At 43.7% G+C, this 17,247-nt stretch overlaps 2 protein-coding genes and 2 long non-coding RNA genes across 6 annotated transcripts; all 4 read left to right on the forward strand.

The window, feature by feature from the left end:
- LOC110430855 lies at positions 1,021 to 4,818 on the forward strand. 3 transcript variants are annotated; one of them, XR_002448244.1, is made up of 6 exons: positions 1,025 to 1,672; positions 2,863 to 3,008; positions 3,106 to 3,200; positions 4,240 to 4,303; positions 4,382 to 4,510; positions 4,598 to 4,818. It is a non-coding gene; the product is annotated as an uncharacterized LOC110430855 (long non-coding RNA). The 3 variants fall into 3 exon arrangements; XR_002448245.1 differs by having other exon boundaries at positions 1,021 to 1,672; positions 2,836 to 3,008; positions 4,382 to 4,818; XR_002448243.1 differs by having other exon boundaries at positions 1,028 to 1,672; positions 4,382 to 4,818.
- Positions 5,821 to 6,194, forward strand: LOC8080032. Its single transcript, XR_002448220.1, has 2 exons — positions 5,821 to 5,882; positions 5,963 to 6,194. It is a non-coding gene; the product is annotated as an uncharacterized LOC8080032 (long non-coding RNA).
- On the forward strand, positions 6,826 to 10,367 carry LOC110431071. Its single transcript, XM_021449764.1, has 5 exons — positions 6,826 to 6,916; positions 7,073 to 7,348; positions 7,805 to 8,097; positions 8,175 to 8,310; positions 8,431 to 10,367. The coding sequence occupies exons 1-5, from the start codon at positions 6,826 to 6,828 to the stop codon at positions 10,365 to 10,367; spliced, it is 2,733 nt and encodes a 910-aa protein (XP_021305439.1).
- Positions 13,222 to 16,994, forward strand: LOC8080033 (mediator of RNA polymerase II transcription subunit 6). Its single transcript, XM_002436664.2, has 5 exons — positions 13,222 to 13,895; positions 13,990 to 14,164; positions 14,383 to 14,452; positions 16,181 to 16,290; positions 16,468 to 16,994. Exons 1-5 carry the CDS (start codon positions 13,660 to 13,662, stop codon positions 16,624 to 16,626), a joined length of 750 nt encoding a protein of 249 aa, XP_002436709.1. The 5' UTR covers positions 13,222 to 13,659; the 3' UTR covers positions 16,627 to 16,994.

Genomic DNA, 17,247 nt, shown 5'->3' on the forward strand with positions numbered 1-17,247 from the left:
CACTGGAAATGAGACACTAGACCCACTAAACATCTCGAGCACTCAACCAATAGCTTTTGTAGACATGGCACAAGATAGCACCACAATGCTTTCTCAAATGCTTGGAGAGGTCTGATTTCTAATTCGTACATTTATTGCTCTCTATAATTGACAAGAATCCTTCACTAACTATATTTTATCCTTGTAATAGGAAACTATAGAGACCTCATTGTCACAACCCCAAGTCCTCTAATAGATCCAGCTTTTATCATATCTAACCGGCATGTGCAAAGGCTAACTCCACTGAATACAAGCACAGTTGCAGGCAGGCCTGCAATAACCAAGAAGATGAAAGCATCTAACTCCGCATCTTCAAGGAAGGCAAAGCCATCTACCTCTAAGTCTTCCAAAAGAGCAACCCAAGTGGAAGGGGATGGATATCCTGATATTGTGTAGTGACTGAAATGATAGATTTTACCTCCAGATCTTCTATGTATGCATTGCGTAAAGAATTTACCTCTGTTACTATAATATGTGACGGTTGTTAAATACTGGATTAAGACAATATCTATCTCCAAAATGAGCTTTTCGGCTGGGAATTTAAGTGCACAATAATTTGCTATTCATTTTTGTCATATTCATCTAAAAAGATGGTGAAGAATCAGTGAAATGTTGTTGTTTGCCAATCTCATGTTTTAGGCGCTGCCAGGCAGGTCATCAGTCCAGCCGGTAGGCATCAGTTCATCAGCCTAAATTTTTTTGCGACATCAGTATGTCCATGAACCTATGGCCTCTGATTTTCACTACGCGAGCTGCCAATAACATGGAAGAGTTTGTGCTTATATCCATGCGCGTTTGGCATGGACAAAACTCATAGCGAGTTGATTTGAGACGCCAATAGACTTTAAGCACATGAATAACATCTCTATCTATCTACAACTAAAAAATTGAAAAGGGAATCGTTGAACCGGCTTCGCACGCTCGCTCGCTCGCTCGCGTGACCGCCCGGCGCTCCCTTTGCCGTGTCGCTTTACGAAGGTGTCTCCACTTCCACCGGTTCCTGTTCCCGAAACCTCCTCACTCCTACGGTCCCACCACGTCATCGATCCAAGGCATAGCAACCTCCCCAATCAGCGCCGGTTTGCCCATCCTTCCTTCCCAATCAACAGCGGCGGTTCCAATCCAATGGGCAACGGCGGTGCCACTCAGCTCCCAATCGGCAGCGACGGTACCACGCTCTTATCCTGGAGCCCCGACCATATGACGCCGAGGCTGTAGCTTCCGTCAGCTCCCCGGCGCTATTGCCGCCGCCCGCCCGACGCTGCCCACGCTCATCAACATCGCTGCCAGGGTTAGGGCCGCCGCCGCCGCCGCTCGACGCCGACGCTGCAGCGCTACTCCGCCGACGCACTCGCCACGTCTTCAGGCATCGCCTCCAGGCGCTGCTCCACTAGCAGCGACGCGAATCCGCGACCCCTCCGCCCTCTGCTGTTTTTGACCCCGCCTGCGGCCTTCGGCGCTCCCATCGTCGTTGCGCCCTTTGCTGGCTGCGGCCCACCTGCGACCTCCGGCCGCCGCGCGCAACGGCCGCGCCACCGCTGCAGCAACAGCGCGGCCACTGCCTAACCCGGCAGCAGCAACTCGCCCCCGACTTAGGCCATCTGGCTTCCCTTGGATCGACCCTCCAGAGCTGGTAGGCTCATCGATCTTTTTCCTCTTCTTATTTTCTATGTTTCTCCATATGGTATGCATATGTCTACTCACTATGTATGGATTGATATGTGCGATGACTCACATTGCTTGCCTCTGCTTGCTTGCTGTTGTGTTATGTTGCTGAAATTTTCAGATTACATATCACGTTTGCACACTATCTTAATCAGCCTCAGTTATTGATTAATCAACTACACCGCTTAATTCCTTAAACATGCTTTACGTATTCCCAGTCACCAACGAGAATTCAGTGAGTTTTGGGATTCAGTTAGTCTTGGTGGCTTTCTCCCTGAGGAGGAGCAGCTTGTTGCTGTATTCTCAGATCCCTTATATTTTTTTGGAATGTTTGGCTAAATTTCTTGTCTGTGAATTTCTTACCTCTAACATTGAGTCAAGATTAACTTTGTTAAATTTCTTTCCGACTGATATTGATCATAGTTTTTTTATTTTATTAATCTTGTACGTATATCTCAGACTTGATGAGCTTATGTTGCCTGCAAGTAGCAGTAGGCTCTATCCTGAGCAGTTGGCAGGTTGGGGCTTGCTACTCCGGGATTCCATATTTATTTTATGATAAGCCTATATTCTTAAGTCTCTTGCTAATTTATTTTATGCTAATTTATGATAGGCACACATTGGCCGTATCCATGATAAGCCTATATTCTTAAGTCTCCTGCTAAATCAGGATAAGCCTATTGCTAATTCCTAAAAAAATATTAGTAGTATGTATGTTAAGCCTATATTATTAAGCCTACTGCTAATTTAGGATAAGCAGACATTGTTAGCATGTATGTTAATTGTTAAGCCTATATAGTAGTATCCTGCTAATTCAAGGATTGTCTGAGCAGTTAGCACTTTTTTTAGAGATCTGAACTTCCAGGATGGTAGCAAAAAGGAGATTTGATTCCTTGTAATTTTGTTTGGTATACACGCCTTTCTGCATATGATCTTATCAGATGGCCTTCAACACCAGGGGAAACAACATGGTTTTTCTATGTTTCCTTTTTCATGTGACAGATTAAAGATATTCCAATATAGACCATATTATCAAACAAAGTGCTTGTGTGTACTCATAATATGATGCTTAGTTGTGATTCCTTTAGTTTCCTTACATTGTGTGGCTTACTGATCATACACATAGTGAAGATCAGTAACTTTTGGTTTTCTATGCAGAAATTTGCAAAGATTTTTTATAAGAAGAAGAAGAAACAACTAGCCACAACAGATAGTTTTGTCTGTGAGAATTCAACCTTAACTGTTGACATAGTTGGTCCATTAAGCACAGATCACTATTTGATCGATCCACGGATAACTTTCTGGTATGTATACGCAGTACAATTTTCAAATTGTTCTCACTGAATATGAACTATCGCTGGATGATGGAAAGCTAAAACCACTTACCTTCCCTATTCGCAGAAAAGGAGGTTGAGCATTTTGTTTTCAACCGATTTCAGAGGAAATACGCTACTGGACGAGCATACCAAACAAGCTGTTGTCGTCTGTCAAGCTAGGTAAATGTTTACATATGTAACTACAGAGTACGGGTTTAAGTGAATCAGTAATTCTTTTGCCATTGCAAAATCCATATATTGGGCCTAACATCAGGATTGCTTCACTTTGCACGTCCTTCAAAAAACCAAACACAAAGAATCAAGCACTTGTAGCCTCTATTTTGACACATAAGCAATAGGACTGTTTGAGTCAATTTAGCATGTACTGTACACTATTAGGCACAGCATGCAAAAACACAGGCACTTGAGTTTTGGTGGGATAATAGAAATACTGTTAGAAATTCAAGCCCACGGTAAGTTGCTCAATGGAGGTTTCTTCTGTCAGTAAGTCAGTCAGGACACAAAGCTGGAAGTGGAAGTTGCTTACTTAAATTGTGAAGGCTAATGACCACTTTTTATGTGAACAATAATATAATAATTAATCGAGGTGACATGTTCCAATTTATTTCTGAAGGAACACGTAGACTGTGCAGCTTTGCAGTTTATTGTAAGTCCCTATATGAGATCAATCCTGATTATTCTCAGACCTGCTACTTCTATATATTTCTCTTCTCAAACTCAAATAGACTAATATTCTCCTGTTGCCGGAAGGTAACACCATGTGTATAATATTTTACTCCTAATTTTGTCAATAATAAGTAGCAAACTTGAATATTCATATATGGAACAAATTTATTTTGAAACCTCCGAGCAAAGATTAATGAATAACTGATAGTCTAAACTGAAGGGAAAGAGAATCTAATATAAAGGAAAATTTGATTACAACCTGAAGCAAGTGCCATGTAACATATCCTCATGCAGCCAAATATCTTCATTGGGTGCGAGCAAATATTTTCCAATGTAGTGTTTTTAGTGTTACTTTCAAACCAGTATATATGGTGAAAATCCCATTTTTTTACGTTGTATTCTATCCTATGAAGTGATTTCACTCTGGAATTAGTGGTTGTTGGTTTCTATTTTTTTCTACCATTTCTACTAACTGCTAGCTCTTAATTGCTAATTGCAAATAATATTAATTATTCCAATATTTTTATTATAGATTCATATAATGGATAATAATTCTCGTGCACCATTGGGAGACAAGACTAACGCTGCCAAAGAAGGTAATATAACATCGTGTCAAATATTATATAGCATGTACTTGTGTATGGTAACTTATATTACTATTAAATTAACTGCAGCTGATGCTAAAGAACATAAGAGAGAAAGGGATAGAGCTCGATGGCGTGAACAAAAGGATGCAATTAACAAGAGGCGTCGTGAAAAATACCATCAGAGAAAAAACCAACATGTTCTTGTAACTACAAATTGTAATATGTGAAATCCTAACTATTGTCATGGCATGATAAATTGACATTTATTTTTTATAAATATATATAATGTGTAAAATTTTGTAGATGACGATGCTGCATCAAATAAGGAAAACGTTGATCCTGGTGAAACAGATGATTGGCTCCATAGGAATGATTCCTATTATACCAACAATATAGTTGATGAGAACATGTCCACTCAATTACCATGTAATTAAAGATGTTGAAATATTTTAGGTCTCTGAAAATGATGTTGTGCAATGATATGACACAATATAGCTAATAAATGTATTTATATGATTTTGTTGATAGATGAGCTAGAAATGAAGACTATAGAGAAGGATAGTACTATTGGTACAAAAAGTACATCACAAAGTAACTACAAGAGTGAATGGTACAAAAATATGACTCCTGAACAAAGAGAAGCAAGGCGCGAGCGCCAAAGGCTATACAATAGTGAACCCAAGCGTAAGGAGGCATTGAAACTGTCTAAGAAAAAATTCAAAGAACTACGAAAGCACACCCTGCACCCAGAGTCTATCGCCATGGAGAACCCATTATTTACTCCTGTGCTTGTGTGGCCCACTACGGGCACATCTGGAGCTCATGGATCCATGACAAAATCCAGTGATTGGGTTATCCCAGAGTCCAGTGCAACACCTCTTTATATTTCTCCACCTCATATGGTCGAGGATGAAGGATGTGATGAGTTAGTACCTGAACATATGACACGTAGATCACATATTCCATCTGGGCAAAGACATGCATTATTGACCTATCATAACACGAGGTTTGAGCGTCGTATTGGTTCGAACACAAGGACATCTAATAAAGATGGTGACTGCATAGTTGAAGACCAAGTGGATGTTAACGTGGATGTTAACACACTCTTGCCTCATTCAGCTGTGACCAACAACGGTAAATATGAATGCCTTGTTATCCCTAGGTGACCTATATAACATATTAACCTAATGATCCTTGGTCATTTCATGATTAACAGAAAATGTAGGACCCAACATTCAAGCTACATCAGCTACATCATCCACACTGATGACACCATTGTTTGATGATTGTGAATGCATGGCTGAAGGGCAAGTGGATGTTAACACACCCTTGCCTCAATCAGTTGTGACCAACATGCCCTTATCAGAAAGGATAGGGCCTAGCCTTCATCCTAGGCCAGACACACTGATGACACCACTATTTGATGATAGTGGTAATTTATATTGTTTTCTAACAATCTATAAACTATTTGAACTCCTTTGTTTATTTTTACCCATAGTTCTACTAATTCATGTATCTTTGACAACCATAGATGATGATGAGGGAGATATATTTGAAGAGGATGAGGGATACCTGTTTGCTGGGCATGGTATGTGTGCAAAAGACCAAATAGAAATCAAATCTTCCATTGCTTCATCTAAACTATTGTGTCTTTAAATGTTATTTCAGATGAGGAAGATGATGACGATGTCCAAGACAATGACCTTGAGGAAGATACGGCGTCTATCCCTAAAGTACCTAACCAATGTGACGAGGTGTATAGTAACATGCCTACTGATACCCATATGCTAAAACCTATCGCAAATTGTGACCACTGCAATGCGAAAAGGTTTGAGCATGAATCACCTGGGTTTTGTTGTCGCAGCGGGAAGATCGAGCTCAATGAACCGAATGTACCTAATGAGCTGATGAGGCTTTGGTCAAGTAACGATGCAGATGCTAGGCACTTTCGTAATAGCATTAGGTTTTTCAATGGACATTTCTCTTTCACTTCTCTATATTGTCGCCTCGATAGCGCTACTGCAAGCATGAAAAACAGTGGCATATACACTTTTCGTGCACACGGACAAATCTATCACAACATAAGGTCATTTGGTAGAGAAGATGGTAAGGAGGCAAGACATCTTGAGCTTTACTTCTACGATGATGATCCAAGCCTTGAGCACCGTTATCAACGATGTCGTGAAGAGAAGTGCCAAAAGGATAAGAAAGTCATTGAGAGGCTGGTGGCCATCCTTCGTGACAACCCATACTCACAACATCTTAGAAGTGTGGGCCAAACTGACCACCTTGAGGACTACCATGTCATGCTAAACCTTGACCAGAGGCTAGACCAGAGAACATACAATGTGCCATCAACTTCAGAGGTGGCTACTGTTTGGATCGAGGGAAGCGAACTCCTTGGTCAGTTCCAAAATAGTGTTGTCCTACATGGGAAAGATAGAAGTAGACACGGCATCCGCTCATATCATGGATGTTACGATGCTCTTTCATACCCTCTATTCTTTCCTAAGGGTGAGCTTGGGTGGCACATGGATATTCCAAAGAAAGGAATTAGTATGGAAGAAGTCATCGAGTATCGTGCCCTACAGAAGGCTCGTAGTGGGTTAGAAGAAGAAACAGGTATGTTATTCTTCTTACTTACATACTTCACATACATGTACCTTAGTGGTTATTTTACAAACTACTCTAATTCATGGCTATTTTTTGTAGACTCCCCTGGTAGATTATGTGTGTCTGTGCGTGACTACTATTGCTACAAGTTTCACATGCGCCTAGGAATATTTAATCCCATACTGTATGGCAAGCGTCTTTTCCAGCAGTTTGCAGTTGACACATACATCAAGATCGAGAGTTCTCGATTAGATTATATACGCAACCATCAAGATGATATTAGGGCAGACCTCTACCAAGGATTGGTTGATAGCCTACATGCAGGTGAAGGCAGAGCAGAAGCTGTTGGAAAGCGGACGGTAATGCCTTCATCGTTTATTGGAGGCCCACGTGACATGAGGCGTCGGTACATGGATGCCATGGCTCTGGTACGGAGGTTTGGTAAACCGGACATCTTCCTCACTATGACATGTAACCCAAACTGGGATGAGATCAAGCATGAACTCTACCCTGGCCAGACACCACAGGATCGTCCAGATCTTGTTGTTCGAGTCTTTAGAGCAAAACTACAAGAGCTAAAGGATAGGCTACTAAAAAAGGATATCCTTGGAAAGGTGTGAGCACACGTTTATGTTGTGGAATTTCAAAAAAGGGGTCTGCCGCATGCACATTTTTTACTAATCATGGATAGGAAGTACAAGATCACGTGCCCAGAGCAGTATGATCGTCTCATCTCAGCTGAGCTCCCGAACAAGAAGAAGTACCCAGTCTTGTACAAGATGGTTACCAAACATATGATGCATGGCCCTTGCGGAGTGCTTAATCGCAATTGTCCATGCACAAAGGGTCATGATTCCTGCAAGAACCGTTACCCTAGACCTTTTTGTGATGTCACAGTACAAGGCAAGGATTCATATCCAGTTTATAAACGGCGTGAAGATGGTCAAAAAGAAAAAGTTCGTGGACACGAGCTTGACAACAGATGGGTCGTGCCTTACAACCCATATCTCCTTCATCTGTTCAACTGCCACATCAATGTTGAGGCATGTGGAAGCATCAAGGCGGTCAAATATCTGTTTAAGTTTATTTACAAGGGTCATGATCGGGCATATATGGCTATGAGAGAGGCTGTCAAGGAGGATAGTGAAACTAATGTTGATGAGATCAAACAGTATAGGGATGCTAGATGGGTAACCCCCCAGAAGCATTGTGGAGGATATATGGGTTTGATTTGAGTGATAGATACCCTTCTGTTTTGTCCCTACAGCTACATCTTCCAGACATGCACATGGTGTCATTTCACCGGCGCCAAGGGATTCGACGAGTGCTTGATCGTCCAGGTGCTGACAAGTCAATGCTTACAGCATACTTCGAGAAGAATAGGATAGCTGAAACCGCTCGAGGTATATTGTATCGAGACTTCCCCGAGTTTTATACATGGCAAGCACATGGCAAAGTTTGGCAAAATAGGGTACGTCGTGATACATTACGACAGATTGGAAGAATCGTGTCTGCCAATCCAGGTGAGGGGGAGCGTTACTATCTTAGAGTTCTCCTAAACCACGTGGCAGGTGCAACCTCCTTTGAGTGTCTAAGGACCGTGGATGGTAAAATCCTACCGACCTTCCGTGAAGCTGCAGAAAGAAGGGGCTTAATTGAAGAGGACAACAGGCTAAACGAGAGTCTCACTGAGGCAACTGGATGGATGATGCCATATGCACTGCGAAGGCTCTTTGCAACAATATTGGTATTTTGTGAGCCCAGCGATGTGTTTGGACTGTGGGAGAAACACAAGGAGGCAATGTCAGAGGACTATAAGCGCAACAATCAGTCCACCTTCATGGTAGAGCAGATGGTCCTCATAGATATTCAAAAATTGCTACAGTCAATGCAGAAGGATATAAAGATGTACCCACTTCCTGGTATTGACAACACATATGACGCCTCTCGTGATATTCCTAGAGAGATTTTTGAGGAGGCAAGCATTGTGGCTAACGAGGATGATGTGGCTATGTTAGACACACTTAATGAGGAGCAACGGGCTGCATACGATGAGATTATGTCGTCAGTTGATACCAAACACGGGGGTCTCTTCTTTGTGGATGGTCCAGGCGGGACCGGAAAGACTTATCTGTACAGAGCACTTACTGCTACTGTACGTAGTCAGAAAAAGATTGTTGTGGCAACAGCTATATCTGGTGTCGCAGCCTCAATAATGCCTGGTGGTAGAACCGCTCACTCGCGTTTCAAGATTCCCCTCACCATTGATAATGGGGCCTTCTGCACCTTCACAAAACAAAGTGGTACCACCAAGCTGCTTCAAGCATCATCTCTCATTATTTGGGATGAGGCTAGCATGACAAAAAGGCAGGCTATCAAGGCGCTAGACAACAGTCTCCGTGATGTAATGGACCGACCAGAGTTGCCGTTTGGAGGGAAGACCATCGTGTTCGGTGGAGATTTTAGACAGGTTCTTCCCGTTGTTCGGAGAGGATCGAGGGCTCAGATAGTTGGTGCCTCGCTACGGATGTCGTACCTTTGGGATTCCATGCGGCATCTAAAACTGATGCGCAACATGAGGGCAAAGAGGGACCCATGGTTTGCGGAATACTTGTTGCGTGTCGATGGAGGATCTGAGGAGACGACTGTTGATGATGAAATCCATCTTCCTCATGATATATGCATACCGCACACTGGGAAAGATAGTGATCTTGATACTCTAATTGACTGCATATTCCCTGATCTCAATGTGAATATGTCAAGCAAAGATTATATCACCTCTCGAGCGATCTTATCTACACGGAATGACTGTGTTGATATGATTAATATGAAGATGATAGGTCGTTTCCTCGGAGATGAGATGGTGTACCATAGCTTTGACTGTGCAGTAGATGATCCACACAACTACTACCCCGAGGAATTCCTCAATACTTTGACACCCAATGGTCTACCTCCACATGTGTTGAAGCTGAAGATCGGTTGTCCGGTCATATTGCTTAGGAACATTGACCCTGCGAATGGACTTTGTAATGGCACCAGAGTTATCATACGGGGGTTCCAAAAGAATACCATAGATGCAGAAATTGTGTTGGGAGAGCACACTGGAAAGCGGGTTTTTCTGCCTCGCATACCCTTATGCCCGTCGGACGATGAGATGTTCCCATTCCAATTTAAGCGAAAACAATTCCCTATTCGGCTCAGCTTTGCGATGACCATTAATAAGGCACAAGGACAGACTATCCCTAATGTCGGGGTATACTTGTCGGAACCAGTATTCTCGCACGGCCAATTATATGTGGCGCTACCAAGAGCTATAGCAAGATCAAACATTAAAATCCTAGCTATGCCGACTGCTGAGAAGGACGTGAATAAGGGAAAAGAAAAAGGGAAGGGGAAGAAGAAACTGACAAAAGATATATTCACAAAGAATATTGTATATAAAGAGGTTTTAACTCCATGAAAGAGGTGAAGGGTCGAGATGGCGGACTAGAGGGGGGTGAATAGTCCTTTCTAAAATTTTAACACGCCGGCTAACCGAAACAAGTGCGGAATTAAAACTATCGGTCTAGCCAAGACTACACCCCTCTATCTAAGTTCTCTAGCACCTTGTAAACGATTCTAAACAAGCAAACAAGGTGCTACCTTAGCAAGAGCTCACCTAACCAATTCTAGGAGCAAGGTCACACAAACCTATGCAACTAGTACTTTGCAAACTGAGGAGCTCCTACACAACTAGTAAGCAAAAAGCACAAAGCTCCTAAGCTCACTAGCAAGCTCAATAACAAGGCAACTAATGCCAAATTAGAGAGCGCAACTTACTTAGCTACACAAACTAAGCAATGTGACTAACAAGATTACACAAACCAAATTAGTCACGAAAGGGGAACTACTTCTATCTACACAAGCAAGAAGGTAACTAGCAAGCTACACAAGCTAACTAATTACAAGAGCAACTACACAAGCACAAATATATGAATGTAAAAACAAGCTTGTGTTAGGGACTTGCAAACCAACGGGAAGAACAATGTTGACACGATGATTTTCTCCCGAGGTTCACTTGGTTGCCACCAAGCTACGTCCCCGTTGAGACAAGCTCCAAGGTTGCCGCCGGTCCTCTTGCTAGTGGTGACCCGCAAGTCACACTCTCCCACGTGGAGTGCTTACCACAAGCTCTAGCACTTGACCCGGCCGGACCACTTGTTGCTCTTCACGTCTCGCTCAACTAGAGTTGCTCTTCGCGATCCCCGCGGGGTGAGCACCGTACCCCTCACAATCTCTTCTCCGGAGCACCGCACAATCTCCTTGCGTGCTTCGACGGAGTCACAAGCCACCAAGCCGTCTAGGAGGTGGCAACCTCCAAGAGTAACAAGCACCACCGGCTTGCAACACGAACACCTAGTGCCACTCGATGCAATCTCTCAATGCAACGCACTAGAATCGCTCACTCACACAATCGGATGATCACTATCAAGTATATGTGAGTTAGAGGCTTCACTAGCACTCCCCAAGCATGGACACTAAGTCCCAAGGGTGCTCAGCGCCAGCCAAGGCCGGCCACCACTTCTATTTATAGCCCCAAGGGCTAAACTAGCCGTTGCCCCTTCACTGGGCAAAACACGTGAGCACCGGACGCTCTCAAGGAGCCACCGGACGCTCAACACCCAGCGTCCGGTGCTCAGCTGACCGCCACGTGTCACTAGCCGTTTGAAGTCGACCGTTGCCGCCAACGGCTACTTCGCACGTGCGCCTGCACAGCACCACCGGACGATGGGCACCGGACGGTCCGGTGCTCACCGGACTCGTGCGCAGAGAGTTTGTCAAACTCGCGACCTCACCGGACGCTAGGCACCGGACGGTCCGGTGCTCACCGGACTCGTGCGCAGAGAGGGTTGCAAAAACCCCTCACACCGGACGCTGAGCACCGGACTCACTCCGGTGCGTCCGGTGCACTCTTCTGTACCCGACAGCACACCGGACGCTAAAGGCCAGCGTCCGGTGCCTCCGCACAGAGCGTCCGGTGAGTGTTTCCTACTGAGAAACACTCCCGCGACTTCTCCAAAATTCCCACCGGCGCAATAGAAAATATACACTTATTTTTCTCAAAAGCGCCGAACCCACACTCCTCTCAACCCTAGGAACTCCACCTCCTTTGTAAATGTGCCAACACCACCAAGTGTACACCACCATGTGCATGTGTGTTAGCATTTTCACAAACATTTTCCCAAAGGTGTTAGCCTCTCAAACTTGCCACGCCACTCGATCCTAACACGTATGCAAAGTTAGATCGCTCAAGTGGCACTAGATGACCGATATGCAAACAAGTTTGCCCCTCTTGATAGTACGGCCATCTATCCTAAATCCGGTCATATACTTCTCTACACCTATGACCGGTGAAATGGAAAAGCCCTAGGTTATACCTTTGCCTTGCGCTTTCCATTCCATCTCCTCCAATGTTGATGCAACACATGCACCAACCAATCACCAAATGATATGATCCACTTCATATCATCACGTGACCGTATTGGTTCATCGATCTTGACCTCACTTGCTCTTCACCGTTGCCTCGGTCCATCGGCGCCAAGTCTTGCTCAAGCTTCACCGTCACACGCGGTCCCTCGCTTCAAAGCCTCCGACTTGCCCTTCACTCTTGCAACCGGTCCATCAAGCCAAGCCTCATCTTGATCTTCTCCACCTTGGTCACATGACTCCATGTCATGTCTCATGTGCAATGAGCTCCTCCATCATCACATCATTACCTGTGGACTAGTCTCCTGTGTATCTCACATAAACACTATTAGTCCACCTAAATTGTCACTCAATTACCAAAACCAAACAAGGACCTTTCAAGAGGTAATGTATCACACGTTGATACATTTTTTTTCAAGATATCAATAGTACTTTAACTTAAAAATTAACAAACAACTTATATGCAGGATACTTCTAACTACAGCTTGAGCCATTTGCATGCTTCAGTTGCAAGAAGCCAGACGTTGTATCTTGAACTTGAAAATCCTCTAGATCATCTTTGATTGTTGACCAGCTACAAGTTTGGTGTCCATGCTTTGCATGTTCTCCTGGTTGAACTATTGAAAGATTAGATTCTTAATTGTACATTATATTTTAAAACATGTGTTGATTGAAACATCAAGATTGCATTATCCATTTTAGGCATCAGTATAACACACATATATATGTTATCTCGGTATGTGTTTCCGTGGCAACGCACGGACATTTATACTTTGAAAGTTTATGGATCATGAGAAGTTTAGGGACCGGGTTTCTATTTTACTCTTCTTTTTCCCTCTTTCCTTCTATTTCTCTTCCCCGTCACTCGCATCTCGCGGGATCAGACCCCAGCGCCGCCGTCCTCATTCTTCGCCCCGCACGCCGCCACACGAACCACCTCAGCTTCCCGCGCCACTACCCTCGCTCCTCGGCCTGCCGCCGCACGCCTCCCGCACTGTCGCCCTAAGCCCTCGGCCCCGCGCACCGCCGTCCTCGGCTCTCCGCTCCCCGCGACGCCGCCCTTGGCTCTCTGCCCCCCCGCGACGCCGCAGGGACCTGCGATCCATCCCCGCACGAAGCAGCGCTCGTCCAAGGTGGGACGAGCTAGTCCGTGAAAATTTTGGGGGCAGGGTGAACCCGGACCTGAGGTATATTCGCTGGTTTCGGCGTTTCGGCAGCGCCGCCTGCGCCCACTCTTCCGTTCGATTTGGTGGGCCGACGTCTAGTACAGCGCTTCCCGCACGGCGATGTCGGCGACGCCGCTGCCCCCGCCGGGCCCCGACGGCGCGGGGGCGCTCCCGCCCCCGCCGGGCACGGACATGACGGGGATTTGCTTCCGCGACCAGCTGTGGCTGGACACCTACCCGCTCGATCGCAACCTCGTCTTCGACTACTTCGCGCTCTCCCCCTTCTACGACATCACCTGCAACAACGAGTCCCTCCGTTCGCGCCAAATCCACCCCCTCGACATGTCTCACCTGACGTACAGCACTAGCTTGGCTCCCCATCTCTCACCAGTTCGTCTGAATTTTTGGTTTGGTATTGGTATTCGATCCGTGTGGTGTTTTTGAGCGCAGGAAGATGACCGGGATGGAGTACCTTCTGAGCGAAGTGATGGAGCCGCACCTGTTTGTGATCCGGAAGCAGAAGCGGGAGAGCCCCGAGAAATCAAACCCTATGCTCGCCTACTACATCCTTGACGGCTCCATCTACCAGGCGCCACAGCTCTGCAATGTCTTTGCCTCACGCATAGTATATCCTCGCCTCTTTTTCTTATATTTTGCAATGGGGTTCTAGGTTTTACATTTTTATGATTGTCAATGCGATGAAAATGTTTTGCCCACATTTTTTTGGGGTTAGTTTAGCCTTTCATTCTTTGAACATTTTAATTGGGATGTACAATGTGATTGTGTATTTTTGGTCGTAGGCTTGTAGTGAGTTTTACTTGAACTGTTCTTGTAATATTGCAGAGTAGGACTATGCATCATATATCAAAAGCCTTTACCATAGCATGCTCAAAGTTGGAGAAGATTGGAAACGGTATGATCCATGCGGCTACCAATTTTGTACATTTATTTTCTGTTTACTTGTTTCTCACATGATTGAGTGTAAGGTGTCTTATCACCATGGTGGTACATGAGTCCTGATTAAAGAATTCCATGTCTTAAGCTCCATTGAGATTACATATTTGGCCAAACTTTGTGTTTAATTTCTAGTGAGATACTCCTTTGAAACAATCAACTGGTATACTTCTTCATGGCTTGCTATAGTTTACCTGTTGAATCAAACCTGCACCACTAACCTGTGATGGATTTATCATGTGGAAGACTGTATAAACTTTATGTATAAACTTTATGTATAAGAACATGTGACTATCTTTAAAGCATTGGATATTCTGATTTGTAGAAGAACTCACTTAAATTGCAAAATCATTAAACTGCTTACAAAAAAATTGTCATTCTCAAACTGAAGAAAGCAGTGTTGGATTAGTTACAGATGCCCAAATTTAAACCTCTGACTTAATTCTCTTTGTAATAATGGCTTACAATCTCGTTTGCCAACGAAAAATAGGTTACCTATCACCTGTGACTGTCAGTTCCTTTTTTCTTTCCAACAGGGGGGCATACCTGAATTTTATTCCTAAATCACAACAAAATTTAAAAGTTCCACCTAGTTACCACCACAGCATACCACATGAAAACTCCAGCTAGGGCTGTGTGAGATCACCATAGGAAGTTAGGAACCACCACCACGAAACATGTAGACTTCAAGTACATGACTTTAAAAGGCCACACAGCATCTGAAACTAAAGAACAGCATCAGCTAACTTGCTAGCATGACTAGAGCAGGACTCGCTGTGCTGTTGCCACCAACTAGGATGACACCAGCTAACTCGCCACAGGAACCTGTGAATTCCTTGTTACTGAGTCAAGTGTGTTTTCTTTTCATTTTCCTTGATTTTTTGGCTGTTAGCCTTCTAATCGTGTATTAATTTCAATGTTTGATTTGACAATACCACTTAAACTCTCTGAACTCATCAACTTTAGACAATCTAGTACATGAATCAGTAGTTCTGTAATTCTTGTTATCGCTGGTTAGAATAATGGGCATGACACAGTGAATGCTGGCAGTATGCGTCTACTGGTTGTGAACACTTAGATAGGTGTGTCTATAGTTCCGTTCTTTTCTTTTGGTGGTGTGCTTAGAAACTAGCAGCAACTTATGCATATATTAGCAGCACATGGATCATGGGTTCTGTCATGGTATAATGTTTCATTTGAGGTTGAGGTGGATAACATGTTGTACTTGTTTCTTTTCCTTGTGGAAGTTTGATACAGGTTTTTGAATCTATCGTAGTAGAGCGTGCTATACTTGACTTCTGTTGGTACAAAAATGCACATATAATTTATGTTTTTTCAAGAATGTGTTTAGTCTCTGAACTATTAACTTTGATATATTTGCCTGATTATTACTTGGCCTATCCATTTTCTTTAATAATTCCTTGTGGCTTGGCCACTGGAGCTCATAACTGATACAAAATAGCAGATGCAACTTAGTTTTGATGGAAAGTTTCCTTTTATCTTGAGCCTTTGGTAATGCTTTATGGTGTTGCATAAAAGATCACATGCATGAAAAAAGTTGCTGTGTGTATTCATAAATCACATGTTGCTTCAGCTTTGAGGTAGCTGCTTCCGGATTCTCTGTTGAACTTCTTCGTACTCAGAAGAAACAAAGGTGACACTAGGAATGTCTGTCTGTACATTGCAGTGGAAACTGAGTCTGATGCAGTAGCCTCTGAATCAAAGACCCAAAAGGAAGCAATCGACCTGAAGGAACTCAAACGAATTGATCATATCCTGTCATCCTTGAAACGGAAGGTAATATGATTTTTTTCTCTGCGCTGGCTAACTTAACATGTTATTTGGATCAGGGGCTAAATGCTGTGTCAATTCGTCCTCCGCTAACTTGTGACTGTTGATCCCATTGACCTGCAGTGTGTCTTCCTTTGTTGGTTAATTATATTTTTAATAAAACTAACACATTTTCTTTTTCAGATAGGGGCTGCTCCTCCACCTCCACCTTATCCCGAGGGCTATGTCCCACCATCAGCAGAACAAGAGAAAGCACCGGATGATGTGGCAGCATCAGAGGCACCGCCTCAACTTGACCCTATCATTGATCAAGGTCCTTCTAAAAGACCAAGATTCCAATGAAAGATTTGTAGCTTAAATCTGCTGACTCACAATTGCCTGTATGTTTTAAAGTTGCAGACGTGGACTTTATAAGCTCATTCTTGCTGGTTATTTACGGGCCAAAGATAGAACTAACCTTGTGGCATGATGTTTCTGTCTCTGAGTTTCTAGCTTGAATCTTGTAGATTGACCAGTGTCATTTGCTCTGGGCTTGCAATCTTGTAGATTGGCCAATGTCATTTGATCCGGTGTTATCCACTGTTGCTGTTGACCTGTTTCCACTGAGCTTGTATGACTTATGAGGTGGCTATAGTTTTACCTTTGTGCAAATCTGCAAGGCTGGACAACAGATTCATTAGTGATTATATATATTTGTGTAGATTTATCAAGCCATATGACCTGATACAGACTATCAGACTGTCACCAATTGCAACTGCCATTTTCTGTTGGTGTGAAATAAGTTTGACACTAGGAAGTTTGTTGGCTGGGTAATAGCTTGTATAGAAGTCTAGGCCTAAGAGGGATATGTATATGTCTTAATATATGTATGTTTTTTTTTTGGACGAGAAACCTAGCTTTTATAAAATGCTAAGAGATACGGAGTTCCAAATCTTGCTATGGGTTCCAGCTTGGCCTTGTTTA

This window comes from Sorghum bicolor, chromosome 10, assembly GCF_000003195.3.
Source record: "Sorghum bicolor cultivar BTx623 chromosome 10, Sorghum_bicolor_NCBIv3, whole genome shotgun sequence".
Taxonomy (NCBI): Eukaryota; Viridiplantae; Streptophyta; class Magnoliopsida; order Poales; family Poaceae; genus Sorghum; species Sorghum bicolor.